At 45.4% G+C, this 19,289-nt stretch overlaps 1 protein-coding gene across 1 annotated transcript; it reads left to right on the forward strand.

Annotated features, from left to right (window-relative positions):
• Nucleotides 1-1,429: 1,429 nt before the first annotated feature.
• Nucleotides 1,430-15,568, forward strand: LOC117834349 (uncharacterized). The gene is made up of 2 exons (XM_034713949.1): nucleotides 1,430-1,986; nucleotides 15,403-15,568. Exons 1-2 carry the CDS (start codon nucleotides 1,430-1,432, stop codon nucleotides 15,566-15,568), a joined length of 723 nt encoding a protein of 240 aa, XP_034569840.1.
• Nucleotides 15,569-19,289: the final 3,721 nt, after the last annotated feature.

Here is a 19,289-nt window from a genome sequence, read left to right on the forward strand (position 1 = left end):
AAATGAATCGAGTGGAGGATGTGCATTGACTACACAGACCTCAACAAGCACTGTCCAAACGATCTCTTCGGGCTCCCTAGGATTGATCAAGTCATCGACTCAATGGCTGGGTGCGCTCTACTCTATTTGTTCTCGACTGCTACTCGGGGTACCACTAGATAGCATTCAAGGAAAAAAGACCAGATGAAGACCGCGTTCATCACCCCGTACAGAGCTTTCTACTATACTACGATGTCCTTCAGGTTGAAGAACACAAGCGTCGCGTATCAACAAGCCATCCAAGAGTGCTTCGAAAACAAGCTACATCGCATAGTAGAGGCGTACGTGGATGACATGGTCATATAGACTAGAAATCCTGACGACTTCATTACAGGTCTAGAAGAAACCTTTGCAAGCCTGCGAGCATACTAGTGGAAACTGTCTAAACAAAGAGTGTGCTCGGTGTACCCTCCGGAAAACTACTCGGGTTCATCATCAGTCATCGAGGAATCGAGGCTAATCCTGAGAAGATTTCTGCCATCACCAACTTGCGCGCTCCATAATGCATCAAGGACGTCTGGAAGCTGACTGGATGCATGGCGGCCCTCAACAGATTTATCTCAAGACTTGGGGAATGGGGGCTACCCTTCTTCAAACTACTCAAGCGGCAAGACAAGTTCTAGTGGACCAAGGAGGCAGAACAAGCCCTTCAACAGTTGAAGGACTCCCTATCAAAGCCACGGTCCTCATGGCGCCTACTCCCAATGAACACTTGCTGCTCTACATCACCACGACTACTAATGTCGTCAACACGGCGATCGTGGTTAAAAGATCAGAACCAGGCCATGTATACAAAGTACAGAGGCCCATCTACTTCATCAACAAGGTGTTATCAGACTCCAAAACAAGGTACCCACCAGTACAAAAGTTGCTATACGCAATACTACTCACCTCGCGGAACCTACGACACTACTTCAAGGAACACAACATCTCCATCATCACAGACTTCCCCTTGGGAGACATACTCCACAATAGAGATGTAATAGGAAGAATCTCCAAGCGGGAAGTAGAACTCGGAGACCTATCCCTAGAATTCAAATCATGGACCGCCATAAAGTTGCAAGCACTAGTCCATTTAATGGCAGAGTAGTGGGAATATCAAGTACCTGCACCTGCAGAACGACCAGGGCATTGGGTCATGTACTTCGATGGATCACTCAAGCTCGAGGGTGCCAGCGCAGGAGTACTCTTAATCTCTCCCAAAGGTGACCAACTAAAGTATGTGTTACAAATCTTCCAGGACATCTCCAACAATGAAGCAGAATACCAGGTGCTACTGCACAGGCTTCTCCTGGCAATCTTGCTAGGAATCAAGTGGTTATTGGTCTACGCTGACTCACTGGTGGTCATCAACCAAGTCAACAACAAGTGCGATCGCCACAAGGACAACATGGATGTGTACTGCCTTGAAGTGCGCAAGCTGGAGAATAAGTGCTCTGGTTTGGAGTTCCATCACATGGCTCATGACAACAACGTACCTGTAGACATGTTATCCAAGCTCAGGTCAACTCGTGCCCAAGTTCCAGCATGGGTCTTCGTCCATGAACTACACAAGCCATCTATACAGGAGCCAGCACCATCTATATCCACCGATCGCAGCAATGATGCGCCAAACCGGGAGGTTATAATGATCGACGTAGATTGGAGAACCCCATTCATCGACTACATCAAGGAGCATAAGTTGCCTCCCAGCAAGACAGAAGCAGAGAAAGTCTCACGACGTGGCAAGAACTATGTTCTTATCGGGGACAAGCTCTATAGACGAGGCGTATCATCAGGAGTACTCATGAAGTACGTCTCACACGAAGATGGCAAGGACATACTGGAGGAGATTCACAATGGAATCTACACCAACCACGCATCATCCAGAATGATCGTGGGCAAAGCTTTCCGAGTAGGCTTCTACTGGCCTAAAACTCTCAAGGACGCCAAGGGACTAGTCCGCTGGTGCCAAGGCTGTCAATTCTTCATGAAGCAGCAGCACGTCCCTGCCTACAGGTTGATCACCATACCAACCTCCTGGCCCTTCGCATGCTGGGGGCTAGAAAATTTTTGCCCTCCACCTACGGCGCCTGGGGGCTTCAAGCAAGTACTCGTGGCGATCAACAAGTTCACCAAGTGGATTGAGGTGAAGCCAGTGAGATGCTCCAAGGTAACTCATGCTCCAAGGTAACTCATCACTCTCTCGTTCGGGTAGCTCTCGAAAGGCCAAGCATTCCCTGCTGCTTCTCTTCAATCTGCGAATTCCTTCTCCTGGAGTAGATTGGCACGCATGAGTACCTGGATCTCTACCTCCATCAAAGTGGACGGTTTCCAGGCCATGGCTTGGTTTGGCGACGCCATCTGGTTAGTCTTCCGTTACTTGGGTGGCGGCAACTGGACCTCCTTCTCCTTCTTGGTGGCCTTGTGCTTCTTCGACTCTACCACCTTGCTCAAGGATGCCTTCTTGGGCACTATTGCTTCAATGGTCTCCTGGTGCATCAGTTGTGTGGCTACACTGCAACAGACCCAAATTCCCATTTCTGAGAATTCAAGCCTACGCACCTCGGTGATAGTCCCAAGAAGGCTATCACGTGTGAACCCCTATCTCAGATAGGACAAATCCATACAAATGTAGAAATAGCGAGGGAAATAGAGTATTATATCATTATAGATAACATGAGTATGAGTACATCTCAGCAGCACATGCCAGTACAAGTTCACTAGGGCTGAATCAAGAAAGGTAAAACATCTACGCAGCGGAAACAAAAGCTAAGGAAAAACTCCATCTTCACAAGCGACTCGAGCAAAGCACGATCCCTAGTCTTCCCATCCGTCATTGTCAAAGTCAAAGTCGAGCACCAATTCCTAAAAAGCCACCATCTACCTGAAAAGTGGGTAGGCCATGCCAACTCCCAAAAGCAGCAAAGCCAAGGAAACGGGGGAATTATACTATATGCATGGATAAACCTATATATGGTTGTAGAGGTTTATGTAGTAGTAGGAATCAAGGAAGCAACAAAGCGACATCATCTTTGAGGTCAACACCTCAAACATCTTTGAGGTCAACACCTCAAACAAGGAAGTTAGCATAAATCACCGGATCCTTCACCCAAGGGTCCAGCACCCAAACACACTAGGGGATGTGAGAGCTCCCTCCCCTCACATCTCAACAGCAAACACTGGCCTATCTCAAAAAGAGGGAAGGTAGAAGATTAAGAAAAGTCTAGTCAGAAGTAACGGTAGTCAACAGCACTGTCCATACCTATGGACACAGACTATAGCTATAGCTTTATACACTTTGCAGACGTTGTACACCTGTACCCGCACAGATGGAGCCTGAACGGGGATCAGCTGTCCAAACCCCACCTAACAGTCGGAGCCCTAGTTGGTGGATAGCTCTCTCCTGCTTCCTTGAGTACAGAACCATCCTCGACTGCAGGGTATGCCGTCACCAGTGAGGACCTCAAAGCTGTGAAACCTACCCAGACCAAGGTGCAGTCTGGTCAAAGCAGGACAACACCTCGAACTCCTTACACGATCCTCCAATCTACCTATAGGCTGAGCACTTTCCAACACTAGTCTCGGATCGAACTCCGCCCATAACGTAAGTGAGCGGTATGTATGTAAATAGATGCTGTGACTAGTGGTAAACTGATGTAACACAGGCCCGATCTTTCAAAAGGTAATGATAAATTTGATTGGCGGAGACTCGACATTGAAGATCCGAGCTTCTAATCAGACAAGATTTGAATCCCTGCAACCGCTACACTGCTGCTTCGTTGGTTATCAACCAAGCACAACTTGATTGACCTCGCCGAGAAGGCTTTCCCTACAAGTGAATCGAAGGACACAAGCAAGAAAGTATAAACACGCAATCTAATATTGCAAATATGAATGAAGTAAGATGGGTTCAAGCTCTAAATTTGAAAGGACTAATTGACACAGTCGAGGAGAACAGAAACAGGGGCCCTGGATCACTGTAAAAGGACTTGTCACCACAGTTACAACGAATCAATCTCAATTTTTCAAAGGAAAACTAGAACGAAAAAAACCCGAACCCTAATGTGGCGATGGCTACTGAATATATGAGGGTTAGGTCATGGAGACCCCCCTAGACACGCCCCTATGGGCTCCAACACGATACACGGGCCAACAGCCCAAAAGACGGTCGCGCAGCACCCTGATAGATTTTGTACGCCCACTTGTTTCAAATATTCCCGTTGACTCTGATCAAACTTTAATGTGGGACTTGTTCCATTGGAAGATCCATGAAATTATGTTTCCATCCATATAAAGAATGCCCAAAACGGACACCGTATGCGACCTGGACGTCATTTTTAGTACGTGCTGCTCCTGGACTCCGAGATGGGCTCAAACTTGAGTTGCTTTGGGCCTCCACCTCGGGGACTCGAACCGAATTAGCCTCGGACCTCCTTCTTGACTTGGAAACCATTGTGGCCTTCTACCCCTCCATACCATGCGCCAAACATGGTCTTATGCATGGGTGTCATGTCCTCATCATCCTCCCCTTCTTGATGAAAAGCCATCCTCGGCGTCAATTGTGCTTGAAACTGATCCTGCACAACACAAAGGAGAACGGGGTTGTGAAGACAAAGGGAACTGAAATAATTGTGATAAAGAACATGACCATGTTTCCAAGTTTCTAGCGTGTTATCTTGCATAAAAACTTCAGCAAGCATGTAGACTCCATGATCTGAATGCACACGATGTATGTCAACACTATCCTGCAAAAGATTAGAACTAACCAAAGACAATGCAGGAATAGATGGTCTAGTAGACATAGGTAGCAACGAACAATGCTCCCCTTCATGGAAGTTAACTTGTTTGTTTGAGGAACATGAGAAAATGTTTGTATTATTATGGCTACCCTCTACAAGATCATAATCTTGTACAACAAAAGGAGAATTCATACTACTACAAATGTATACTCGATGTATCATATATTGTCCTTTGTTGTTATATTTGCTAGTAACATGATATGTGTGTTTAGAAAACCAAGGCAAATCAGCATATTTAAAAAGGCTCTCCTTGAAACAATCTAGGTTACACAAAACATCAAATTCAATGTAACCCAAAGTATATAAAGAAGACAACAGTTTGAGCTCATCAGTTTTAGTAGCAATATGAATAACATGTTTATTTTCAGCACAAGTGACTGGTTCCAAAATATGTAAAACTGAAGCATCATCAACCAATTCATCTTTATCACAAGGAACATCAAGCATATTATCATGGGACAAAGATAAATCAAGAGAGGGTTCCATTAACAATTGCTCTATGATAGCATGGTTTGTGGAAAAATTTAGTACATTAAGACAATTCTCACCTTCCGTGAGTGTAGCACCATGGGCATTACCTGTGTTCTTAGTAGGAGTAATAGGTGCATTGTGAAGTGATGGTTCTGAATTTGCATATGAGGTTGTGAGCTCCTCATTTTCTTCCATGTCATCCTCTCGCTTATGTACATTATACTGCAGAAGGTTAGTCATAGCAAAAGGAATAACAATAGACTCTTCCTCTAAATGGTGCACCTCATCGTATGAAGTCAAAACAGGAGGTGGATTAACAAAGGTTTCTCGCATAAGAAGTTTCATATCATTCCAAGTTTGAGGTTTATTAGAAGGATCTAAAGACTCCCACCAAGATAAAGCAGAATGTCGCAGAACACTAGCTGCATTTTTTACCTTCCTCCTTGGACATATAAAGCGAGTAGCAAATATGTTATCTATGGCAATTTCCCACTCCATATACTCATCAGCACCTATACCATCATATGTCGGTGGATACGAACAACCTGTCGTTGTTAGAAGATAGCAAAAGACAACACAAAAGTATTATCCCTATCAACTAGCAACTACTAGGTGGTGGTGAAAGTGGAAAGCAATATCTCAAACAGCTTACCACCATCTTGCAAGTGTTCTTACCAAAGCCAACAGGGTGGTACAATCTATTGTCAAGCTTGGGTGTAATAGTTGCAAAGTGATCCTAAACTGACAGAAGTATATGTGGAGCTTTGGGCAGGCACAATATGGTAGCAAGGAATAGCAATAGCCGAAGTTGATTAGCAAAGTTCAATAAGCATCCAAAGTACAAGTCACAATTGCTAGCTAAGACGTGTCCCTAGACATAGCACAACAAGTTGGAAGAGCGACGGTAGATAGAACTCAATGAACAATTAACCAGCAACTCATGCAATTGTTTTAATTCTTTTCCCTGATTTTCCCTACAGGACTAGTGGGAAGTCACTTTTTTATTTTTCTCAACTATTTTTTTATATTTTTCTCTGAATAGGGATCACACAAGATGGAACCACAAAATATTGCACCTTAAACAGAGGTGTGATGTGGTCTAAAAAAACAGGCACATTTGCTGAAACAGTGCAACAAATTAGAGGCTTGAAAACTCCCACTTCCTAATTTCTTTTTGGGAAAGCTGAGAATCACAAAAATACCAACAGCATTGAATCATATGTGTAACTTTTCATTCTAAAAGTTTGAAAAAAAATTCACCTCAATCGGAGTTCTGAGCGAAAAGTTATGCCTGTTTTAAGGAAGGTCGCCCGAATCAGGGTTTCGACAAGGCACAACACGGCTGGTAAAGTGGCGGCGGCTAGGGCGAAGCTTCTCAACAAGCAATGAAGGGGCATAAACTTCCCTGGTATGCAGCAATAGGTATTCACCAGATGAATCAAGAAGGGCTGCGAGGGAAAGGCGACACAATGCGGCTTGCAACCTATCTAAGTTTGCGCGGTGAGAGTTCACACAAGGCGGCTAGCGGGCAAGTCAAGTAATGTGGGGGCTTGACTTGTTGTTTGGGTAAAGGTGGATGGGATAGCGGTGGAAACAATCAAACAGCAACGGGGTGGTTGAAACTACGACCACGAACACACTAAACCAGCAACAAGACTCGACGACGGACACAAATTGAACAAAGCGAATTTGAAAAGAAAATTGCAAAGGCTAAAAGGGAGAAAGGATAGAGGAAAGTGTAAATATTTTTGGGCTTTTTGTGGACTATAGGTATTGGACATGAACTGAATCTAAAGGGAAAACACGATAGTATACCTCACAGGTAACTTGGAATCCTGATACCACTTGATGTAGCACTGGCCCGATCTTCCGAAAGGTAATGATAAATTCGATAGGTGGAGACTCGACATTGACGATCTGGGCTTCTAATCAGACATGATTCGAATCCTTACAACTGCGACACCACTGCTCCGTTGGTTATCAACCAAGCACAACTTGATTGACCTCGCCGAGAAGGCTTTCCCTGCAAGCGAATCGAAGGACACAAGCAAGAAAGTATAAACACGTAATCTAATATTGCAAATATGAATGAAGTAAGATGGGTTCAAGCTCTCAATTCGAAAGGACTAATTGACACAGTCGAGGAGAACAAGAACAGGGGCACTAGATCACTGTAAAAGGACTTGTCGCCACAGTTACAACGAATCAATCTCAGTTTCTCAAAGGAAAACTAGAACTAAACAAAACCCGAACCCTAATGTTGCAACGGCTACTGAATATATGAGGGTTAGGCCATGGAGACCCCCCTGGACACGCCCCTATGGGCTCCAACACGATACACAGGCCAACGGCCAAAACACGATGGCGCAGCACCCTGACAGATTTTGGACGTCCACTTGTTTCAACAATTCCCGTTGACTCTGATGGAATTTTAAGGTTGGACTGGTGCCATTCGAAGCTCCATGAAATTATGTTTCCATCCATATAAAGAACGCCCAAAACGGACATCGTATGCGATCTGGGCCTTGTGTTTTAGTACGTGCTGCTCCTGGACTCCGAGACAGGCTCAAACTTGAGTTGCTTTGGGCCTCCACCTCGGGGACTCGAACCGAATTAGCCTCGGGCCTCCTTCTTGACTTGGACACCCTTGCTGGTCTCCTACTCCTCCATACCATGCGCCACATGGTCGTATGCATGGTTGTCATGTCCTCATCATAAACTAACTTGGTCCTTAAGCAGCTGAGAGTTAGCTCTCTACCAACAAGTACGTGCCGAAGCACCAGCCAACTCCTCAGTAACAAGCAAGGTACCCGCTACAGGTACGGGTATGGAGAGATTCTAAAAAGCTCTCTCCCAGCATGGCACTCCTCAGCACCAACCCTGGTTCGCTCAAGCCAAGTACCCATCAAGGAATCATACTCACCAAAAACCCACGCGGGTGTGGGAGTAGGTGAGGAGTGGCGTGAGTTGGAAAGTGAGCAGCGAGAGGAGCGGCCTGTCATGTGCGGAGCGCACGGGAAAGAAGAGAAAAGTGAGAGCGTGCAAGAGAAAAAGAGGAGCGGCACGGCTGCTGTCTTGGAGAGGAAGAAAAACAGCACCATAGAGCTGGACATGCATCGGCGGTGGCAGGCCACGCTGCTGGGCTATTCTGATTAAAGAGCTGGGCCGAGGGAGTTTAGCTGGTGGGCTTCACGAGAGAGGAAAACAAGATGGAGAAAGGAAACGAGCTGGGCTGCAGTGTTTCATGAAAGAAAATGAAGAAAGCATGGAGATTAACGTGGATTGGAAACTCATGAGCTGGTCAGTTCGCAAGCTGACAAGAGAAGGAAAAGACATATGATCAGAGACACATCAGCGGCCTTGCCGAGCGAGTTGGCTTGTGTACTGCTCGGGTGCAAGTTAGAGTTAGTCACATTTTATTTAAGTTAGCTTTAGTTTGTTTTTTGTATTTTGTATTACTTCAAAGTACAAACACACCTTTGAGATCCAAATAAACCAAATAAAATCCAGACACTCGTGCAAGCATGATTTAAATTTAGGTGCACAAATTTAATTACTAGCTTTCAAATTTAAAGTTAAGAAATAGGGTTGACCTTAAGTTTGACCAAGTATTTATATGATTCACATAATCAAACAAAAAGTTTTAAATTTTGGTAAAAACTGGCAATTAATATCACTTAATTTTGAGGGATATTACGTACACAATGGGAAGTGGCGGCGCTCCGGGACAGCAAGCGGTGGCGCTAGGGCTATAGTGCTCGGGAGTGCAAGCGGGGGCGATAGTGGAGAAGATGAATGGCTCGGGAGCACAATTAATATCACTTAATTTTGAGGGATATTACATACACAAGGGGAAGTGGCGGCGCTCCGGGACAGCAAGCGGTGGCGCTAGGGCTATAGTGCTCGGGAGTGCAAGCGGGGGCGACAGTGGAGAAGATGAATGGCTTGGGAGCAGTAGCTCGGGTAAACGGAAGGGATAAGATTCCTCCATCATTTATAACCACGACACAAGGTAACTGAGCATCGAAGATTATAGGGAATATTCCATATTTTAAGCCATCAAAGAATGATTACCAAGTTTTTTGAAAGCGATAAGTTTTCTGAAGACAAACGGTCACATTAGACTGGTGGTTGACTGTTATACCTAAACTAGTCATGTAACGTCTTGGGGGCTATGTGCCACATGCCCGTTGGACAAAAATTTTTTCTCTCCTAGTTTTGAGGAGCAAAAAAGTGAAATTACAAGATTGAGCCTCAGCTTGATTTCTTTGATTCAACCTAAGGCTCAGGGGCTACTCCATATGGAGTGCGACTTTTTCAAATCGCACTTCCATATAAAGAGTAAGATTCAAGACTAAGTTAAATGAGGCTTGAGCACCTTCTAGCTACATGGTAGTACTCGAGCACATTCGAAGACTCAGTCCGATGGAGTAGTCAAAGGAGCGCCACAAACTAGTCGGTGACATCTACAGAAGTACTTGGAACTACTGCATTTGACTAAAAGTACTCGGGGGCTTGTCGGCCATACACCTATAGGTCCACCGGGAGACTTGGACTGTCTTACAATTCTAGGCTGTACACCAAGACGTATCAAACATGGACACTACGGTGCAGGACGGTGTGGTCTACATGGCGGATAAGGACTAGTCAAGGATTAGGAAACTACTCGTAACAAGAGTAGGACTCTCTGGTCGAATCCGACTAGTACTCTTGTACAACAACCGACTTGTAACCCTTCCCCCAGCAATATAAGGCAAGGCAGGGACCCCCTCCAAACATCTCATCAATCAATACAAACAACCAACACACAGAACGTAGGGTATTACGTGATACAAGCGGCCCGACCTGTCTAGATTGTGTGTTTGAGTTCACTATCGAGTTCCTGATCTCGACGAGCCCCACGCACAAAACACTACCTCAGGTACCCCCTCGGTAGTTTGCCGGGTCTAAACACTGACATAGAATTTCATATATAACAATGATATTTAGCTATTCATGGGCACATTTTTCGCTTGTTTAAATACGATGGTTTGTATGCCTTGGAAACAACAACCAATAAAACTTTGCATTGTGTGGAGCAGTTTCAACTATAAATTAAATGTTATCACAAAATGAAATTAATGTATTGAAAGTACAAAATTCCCATTGATGTGTACTAGAAACCGTGAAATGAAATTAAGTTATTGGAAATTGCATGATGATGTGGCACTCATGGAGAGATTGGAGGGCCGCTTTATTATTTTACATTACTTTGCGGGGCAACGGAGGGACAGTCTCATCCGTGTTTATATTATTATGGTATTATACCCCATTCTCCCTTGTCGAGTAAGCTACTTTTTCATTCTTGCAACCATAAAAAACCCCAATCTGGTAACGCAACTCTTCCTCTCCCCATGGCGCCATCGTCTCCTAGAGCGTTGGCGTATGTCACATGCTCTGATGTAGAGGAAAAGCTCCAAGGCCGAGGGATTCGGAGCCAAGCGATTCATTGTCTCCTAGAGCAACGACAGACATATCCTTTGATGATTTAGAGTTTGTGGAACGAATGGAAATCGCTGATCATGTGCCTCTCCAATGTCACACCATCCGAAAGTCAAGTAGAGGTGGCCGTGGTTAGGGGCTCGGAAGCACCACCGTCCTCAAGTGCGGTGCCCGAGGAGGCAGGAAGGGACTGCCATGATTCTCATCGGTCGGCGACCAAGGTGTCGTACATACATCTATCGGCCCATCAGAAGGTTGGGACGGTCCTAGATACAGGGCTGGACACCGAGACATGTCAGACATGAAGACTTCGGTGTAGGATGGCGTGGTCTACGTGGCAAGATAGGAACTAGTAGAGGATTAGGAAACTACTTGTAGTAATTAGAGTAGGACTCATCTAGTTGAATCCAACTAGTATTCAATATAACCAAAACACAGGACATAGGGTATTATGCAATCTAGCGGTTAAATCAGCTCAATCACGTCAACATCGTACTCATCTTGCCACCATCGCGTCCATTAATCTTATTAGCCGGGCAATGCCACAGGACAAGTACACGAGGCAACTAGCCGAATTGGTGGAACACGCGTACGAACAACTCGATCAGCAAAACCCGACACATTCAGTTTCACACACCACATCCCAGCATGGCAGTCGCCATAACGTACTCCATCCATACCAAGTCAAACCGGAGGTGCCAGACCAAGCCAAGCTGGAGCAGAGGGTAGTTGGGCAGGTCCGTCCGGAGGCCAAGGCCACCGTGCACCCAACCCTAAGCCTGAATGCCCAGTACACAATTTGTGTCACAAGATCAACTCCGGCCGTGATGCCCGTACAATCATTGACGGACGCCACTGTGAGCGTGAGCAGGAAGCTGAGTTCCTAGGAGAGGATTCCGACGGGTTCCCCGCCTTCTCAAGACAAGTAAGGAGGATAGTTCTACCCGAGAAATTCAAACCTTGAGGTATCACTAAGTATGATGGCAAGCAGGATTCAGTCCAATGGCTACAGTGCTACTAACTGTTAGTACAAGCAGTAGGATGGAACGACGACACCAAGGTCATCTACCTCCCTATTTGCATGGAGGCAGCGCCACTTACATGGCTCGAGTCATTAGATAAGAACTCCATCGACATGTGTGTTGGAGGTATGCCCTAGAGGCAATCATAGAGATGATGATTTCCATTTGTATCCATGATTTGTATATTGTGTTCATTGAATATCCATTAAAGGTTACTTGAATTGATTTGCAATTATGTGAATTGTATGTGAAACTTTTTACTTGTATGGTTATTCTAAAGTTATCCCTAGTCGGAGTTCATGTGAGGACACACATGAATATTAGACTAGCACATGTATTAGTTGATGACTATGTTTCACAAGTCATGGACATGGAGATGTTGAACTAATAATGTGGACACATGTGGAGACATGTGCTAGGACTGACCCAATACGAGAAGTAGTTCTTTTTTTTAAACAACATATACGCTTTGTCCTTAGACCTGAGATTATCGCATGTATTCAAGATGTGGATCGACTTACTTAGGGGCTATCAAACGCTACGCCATAACAGGGTAGTTATAAAGGTAGCTTTCGGGTTTGTCAAGAAGCATGCTATGAGACATGGTCAATCAAGATGGGATTTGCCCCTCTCTAATTGAGAGTGATATCTCTGGGCCCCTCGAGTGATCGGATCCGAAAATGCATGGCCATGCTACGTACGGTTAAGAGTTAACCTACAAAGGGATTCCGAATTACAGGATCGAGAAAGAGTGGTCAGCTTGAAGCTAGACCAAATATCGTGAGGCAAAGGGAATAGCATGTATATTATGTTGTGATGGTTCGTCTGATATGATCTTCGTGTGCATATAGGAGTTGGCACGTCTTGCTAGAGGCCGCTACCGACTATTGGGCCGAGTAGGAGTACTCGGGCCATGTCTATACGTATCCGGACCCATAGGGTCGCACACTTAAGGGGCTGGAAGCCCAATTCGGATGTGATCCAAGTTGGATTAGGTTTAGAAGTACTAATGGGCCTCGGACCCAGAGGCCCGTTAGGAACCTCTCTAAATAGAGGGGTGGGGGCGCCCTAGGGTTTACACCTTTTTGTGAAACTCATCTGCCGCGCCTCCCATGCCCTCGCCTGTTGCAACTCATAGATCTAAAAGTCCAGCTTACGACGCTTCCTCCCTGCACGTGTGGATACCTTGGAGGTGTTGTGCCTGCAGCACTTGGACGAGCCGCCGACGAGCCACGACGAGCCGACGACGAGTTGTGGCACGAGGGAGATATTGCTGCACCTGGACAAGCTACTAAGGAGCTGCTGGACGTCGACGTGATCGACTACGTACGACTACACTGATCCACTTCGCTGCATCGACCCGAATCTACATCTTCCGCACCGGTAGTGCGTCGAGTGGTAATCCCGTGATCCTTAGACGACAGTTTTCCTTGTTTACCCGGTAGAAAATATTGATTTGCGCTAGTGTAGCCTACCTCGTATCCCAACATAGGTATCAGAGCCGTAGCTGTTTAGTTTTGGATTCGGGATGTGTGCATATGGAGATATGCGAGTTTTCAGTTTGATCTATGTCCTAGTTTCGTGTACTTGCTACAATGGTAGTGTAACGACATACTCCTACCGGTCGGTTTCCGCCATCGGAGTTAAGTGATACACGTAATTCCAGTTGCAGTGAGCGAAGATCAATATGATTGGTTGAATCGAAATCTAGGGTCATACGCCAGGCGCATGAGATGTGCAACAGTAGATGGGATCTACTACCGGGGTCAGGATTTTTGCCGTGTGCGTATGCTTTGGTAAATCAGCCGTAACTTTTCGATACGATCTCGGATCGGGGCGAATTTTATATGAAAATTGATCTACAGAAAAAGTTACACATGAAATTCAACCACTTTGCCATTTTTGGCGAAATTAGATTTCCTAAATTTGGCTTGGAAGATGGAGTTTTGGGCATCCGAAGTTTGGAACGTTAGGACGCTTAACTCTGTTATGCAGGATGTATGTATCTTGTGATCAGTATGGCCCCTTTGTGTATGTGATGCATGTGTGTAACTCATTCGTGACTTGCGTGTTGGGCGTACGGCAACACGGCAGGAGCCATATGTGTTGTCAGTTTATTGTATTTAATGGTCTGCGTACCAATCTGTGATGATCCAAGCAACTATGTAATCTTCATTACTAGCTTCTTCACTAGCTATTATGCGTAATAGCATGTTATAGTTCTTGGAGGACTCATCACCAGGAGAATGGCGCACATGGAACATGGAGATGGAGATCGCCATGGTGAACAGGTTCTATGGAGATGGAGATCACCATAAGAAAAACGGGCCATACTGTGTCACAACTGTGTGAATGCTATTCTATTTATGTTTTACTTTCTGCATGCTGTGATGTAAGAAGTAGAACAATCCCTCACAAAAGTTTAAGTTAGTATGCCCTCCCAACTAAAGCTTGCACCGTCCCATGTCTTGTACAGTTAGTGGTGGGTCTATGAAATTAGGGTGCCACTAGTTTTCCTTGACTAGATGGGTTTGTGTCGGACACTTACACGCATAAGGGTTGGTTTGCTTAACAAGGTTATCTTAACGGTTAAGGATCTTGGGGCATAAAGGTTGGGCGCCGAGACATAGAGATGTCACCCAACAACAGGAGTCATATGTGATGTGATTAGCAAAAGTTGCTTACCGATCTACCTTGTTTGCTAGCGGTGATGCTAAAGCTCACTAGTAGACTTATTAGTTGTGGATCCTGAATCACTAAGTATAAATAGAGGGATATTGATTTTAGTGGGAGTAGATTCTGTTAAAATAGTTTAATGTGATTTTCTCTATCATGGATACGTTTGTCTTAGTGTATTTTGCATTACTTTTGTTGTAGATCCTTATACGGCAGTTTTCCTGGTTTACGCGGTAGAAAATTTTGCGTCGAGTGGTAATCCCGTGATCCTTATACGGCAGTTTTCCTGGTTTACGCGGTAGAAAATTTTGATTTGTGCTAGTGTAGCCTGCCTCGTATCCCAACAATGTGGAAGGACCTCAAGGTGGCGTTCACCAACAACTTCGCGGAGGCAATGCAGTGCCCTGGCAAAAGGATCGACTTGTCTTAAGTCAAGCAACAACAAGGCAAGACCTTGCGTAGTTACCTACGTCATTTCTTCGATAAGAATGCAACAATCATGAATATCACGGAGCACGACGCCATAGATTGCTTCCAAAATGGTCTCTATGACCGCCGGATGTTCCAGAATTTTGGCAGGAGACACCCTGAAGATATCAAATCTCTCAAGATTATGATACAAGCCTGGGTAGATGAAGAAGAAAAGGAGATTGAGAGGTTTGAGTCTAACCGCAACAAGGGCCATAACAACAATAATCAGAATAATGGCCAGCGCAACAACAAGAACCACAATGATCATCCCAACAATGACAATCGAAATAACTACTCGGGAGGTCAGAATTGCAAGAGGAAGCCAGACAATACTTTGTGGCAATGTCACAGTCATCAGAGAAAGGCAGCAGGAATCAAAACAGGACTCCATTCAGCAAGCTCCTGAAGAAGTAGTGCCCATGGCACCCGCACCATAAGCACTTTGCGATGCACTGTTACAGTCTATGCAGAGTCATGAAAGACCTGCCGGAACCTTCTGGAAACAAGGACAAGGGCAAGGCCAAGGAAGATGAAGATGATGGTGACAACGGCAAATTTCAGAACCCTTCCAACAGCATCAACGTCATTTTTGGCGGCACACCGGGTACTGCTACTAAGCAGTCCTAGGAACTAGTCCTCCGAGAGATCATGTCCATTGAACCAGCAACACCTACATTCCTCAAGTGGTCTTAGGTTCCAATCACCTTCTCCAGGGAGGACCAATGGACTAGTTTCACAGACCCAGGACGATATCCTCTTGTCCTAGACCCAGTAGTTGCTGGCTCCAAACTCAGCAAAGTACTCATTGATGGTGGTATTGGTCTCAATGTACCCTTTACCAAGACATTGAGGAAGATGGGCCTCGATATTACTAACGTGCTTACCCCAACGAACTCTCCATTCTATGAGATTGTCCCAAAAACGCAACTGTACCCCTCGGGTAGGTGGTTTTGCCAGTTACCTTCAAGACCAAAGAATACTACAGGACAGAGTACATCTAGTTCGAGGTGGCAGACTTCGAAACTTCATATCATGCTATCCTTGGAAGACCTGCATTGGTCAAATTCATGGCCATCCTACATTACGTGTACCTAGTACTCAAGATGTCGAGACCCAAGGGAGTATTCCTCTACGCGGAGACTTGAATAGATCATACGACTGTGACATAGAAGTCGTGGAGCTAGTAGCGCTTACTCAAGTGCCAAATTCGATGATGCAAGTCTTCACCACTTCCAAGGAAGTATCCCCATCATAACTCGAGATCTCAGAGAAGAAGTCGTGGGCAACCAAGGTCAAGCCGGCAAGTGAAGTAGACATCAAAGCCATTGACCTTGAAACTGGTGATAGCTCCAAGACAGTGTTGGTTGGCTCAGGGCTGGATCCTAAATAGGAAACTGCACTCATCATCTTCCTTCAGGCCAACTGTGACATCTTTGCGTGGATGCCATCAGATATGCTGGGGGTGCCTAAGGAGTTGATCGAGCACTCACTAAATGTGGATCCAAAAGCTACACCAAAAAGACAACGACTATGTTGATTTGCCCAAGACAGAAGGGAACCAATCAAAAAAGAGTTGGCCAAACTACTTGCGGTAGGCTTCATAAAAGAAGTCTATCATCTAGAGTGGCTGGCCAATCCCATCCTAGTGCGAAAGAAAAACAACAATGAGTGGAGGATGTGTGTTGACTACATGGACCTCAACAAACATTGTCCAAAGGATCCCTTCAGGCTCCCTAGGATTGATCAAGTCATTGACTCGACAGCTGGATGCGCCCTACTCTGCTTCCTTGATTGCCACTCGGGGTATCAGTAGATAGCTCTCAAGGAAGAAGACCAAATCAAAACTGCGTTCATCACCCCATAAGGAGCTTTCTGTTACACAACAATGTCCTTCGAGTTGAAGAACACAGGCGGCACCTATCAACAGGCAATCCAGGAGTGCTTGAAGAAATAGCTACACTACAATGTAGAGGCATACGTGGATGATGTAGTCATAAAGACCAGAAATCCCGATGACTTGATGGTGGATTTGGAAGAAACCTTCACAAGCTTGCGAGAATTCTGGTGAAAGCTAAACCCAACAAAGTGCATCTTTGGCGTACCCTTCAGAAAACTACTCAGGTTTACCATTAGTCACTGAGGGATTGAAGCTAACCTCGAGAAGATCTCTACTATCATTGATATGCATGCCCCATCGTGCGTCAAGGACGTCCAAAAGCTGACCAGATGCATGGCGGCCCTTAACAAATTAATCTCAAGACTTGGAGAATGGGGACTATCCTTCTTCAAACTACTCAAGCAGCAAGACAAATTCCAGTGGATTGAGGAGGCAGACCAAGCCCTGCAACAATTTAAGGACTTCTTTGTCGGTGTTTTATACCCGGCAACCTACCAAGGGGTATCACGAGGTAGTAGATTGGTTGGTGGGGGATCGCCAGACCTGGAACTCGAAGGTAAAAGTAAGGACACAAGACACAGATATATATAGGTTCGGGCCACCAGAGTAGCATAATACCAGACATCCTATTTGGGGTATCGTATATTGCGTCCTGCGCTTGGGTGTTGTCTAGCCTAATTGTTGGAGATTGATGATGGTTCTGAGCTGCTGATCTAGGTACACCTACCCTTCTTTACATGCTTAGGGGCAGGATTACTAGTTCGTGACAAGGTACGAGTTCTAGTAGGATTACATGGTATGAGTCCTAGTAGGATTACAGAGGAATCCTAGTAGGACTCCATCTTTTTCCTTCTGTGGATCTAACCCTGACATTCTTATCAAAGCCATTGGTCCTCATGGCGCCAAATCCCAACAAAGATTTGCTTCTTTAAATCGCTATGAATGATAGAGTCGGAGTGCCCGATCTTTCGGTGAGTGGAGATAAATTCGACTTGGTGGAAGTAGACCCTCACAATCCGACTACGACGAGCGAACCCGAAGCGCCAATGCAATCGTTGAACCAACTCCCTGTGGTTACCAACCTTGCCAGCGCAAGATCAGCCTGATCACAAAGATCGATTCCTGTCCGCAATCGAAGAACAAACAAGAAAAAGAGGCGAGCAATCTAAATATCACTCCAAGGTGGAGTTCTGAATCACACAAGGACAGCGCGTATTTGCGCGTGTTCGAGAGTAGCTAAAGCTAGATGTAAAACAAAACTCAAGTTGTAAACAAAAGGGACTCTCACTAAATAAAGGGGGCACAGCCCCTGGAGTCCGGAGAAGGCGCCACGGCAGGAGGGCGGGCGCGCACGACCAGGGGGAGGGCCGCAGCTCCCAACCCTAGGCGCCCCACCTGGGCTGCCCTGTTGGGCCATCTTCTTATTCTGCTGGGCCTTCGTTCCTTAACAGCATGATGAAGTTTAATTCTCTCGCACGGGCCCGAGTGATTGGCCCAACTGGATGATCAACTGTAGGCGCCTGAGGTGGAGGAGCAACTAGAGGTGCCTGAGGTGCTGCTGGTGTACATGTACTCGTGGTGTCCTCATCATCCTCCCCTTCTTGAACTGAAGTCGTCCTCGACGGCAACTCCTCATCTTCGCCCACATACGGTTTCAAATTTGCAACATTAAAACTCGTGGAAACACCAAACTCCGCAGGCAGGTCAAGGATATAAGCATTATCATTAATCTTGGTTAGCACTTTAAAAGGACCAACAGCACGTGGTATCAATTTAGAACGATGTAAAGTAGGAAAATGATCCTTTCTCAAATGCAACCAAACCAGATCACCCGGTTCAAAAGTAACATGTTTTCTCCCTTTACTACCCGCAACCTGATATTTAGCATTAGCAGCAGCAATGTTTTGTTGAGTTTGCTGATGCAAGCTAATCATTTGATCAACATATGTAGCGGCATCTATGTGTGGGGCGTCCTCAGCATCAAGCGCAAAGAAATCAATAGGCACCCGAGGAATATAACCATAAACAACCTGAAAGGGACACATCTTTGTAGAAGAATGCGTTGCATGATTATAAGCAAACTCAACATGAGGTAAGCAATCTTCCCAACGTTTCAAGTGTTTATCTAAAACAGCCTGAAGCATGGTTGACAAAGTTCGATTAACCACTTCAGTTTGTCCATCAGTCTGAGGGTGACAAGTGGTGCTAAACAGCAATTTAGTTCCCATTTTATTCCACAGTGATCTCCAAAAATGACTGAGAAACTTAGCATCATGATCACAGACTATTGTATTTGGAATACCATGCAAACGAATAATCTCGCGAAAGAACAATTCAGCAACATTGCTAGCATCATCAGTCTTATGACAAGGTATAAAATGAGCCATTTTGGAGAAACGATCAACAACCACAAAAATACTGTCCCTCCCCTTCTTAGTTCTAGGCAATCCC

Source organism: Setaria viridis, chromosome 8 (genome assembly GCF_005286985.2).
Source record: "Setaria viridis chromosome 8, Setaria_viridis_v4.0, whole genome shotgun sequence".
Classification (NCBI taxonomy): domain Eukaryota; kingdom Viridiplantae; phylum Streptophyta; class Magnoliopsida; order Poales; family Poaceae; genus Setaria; species Setaria viridis.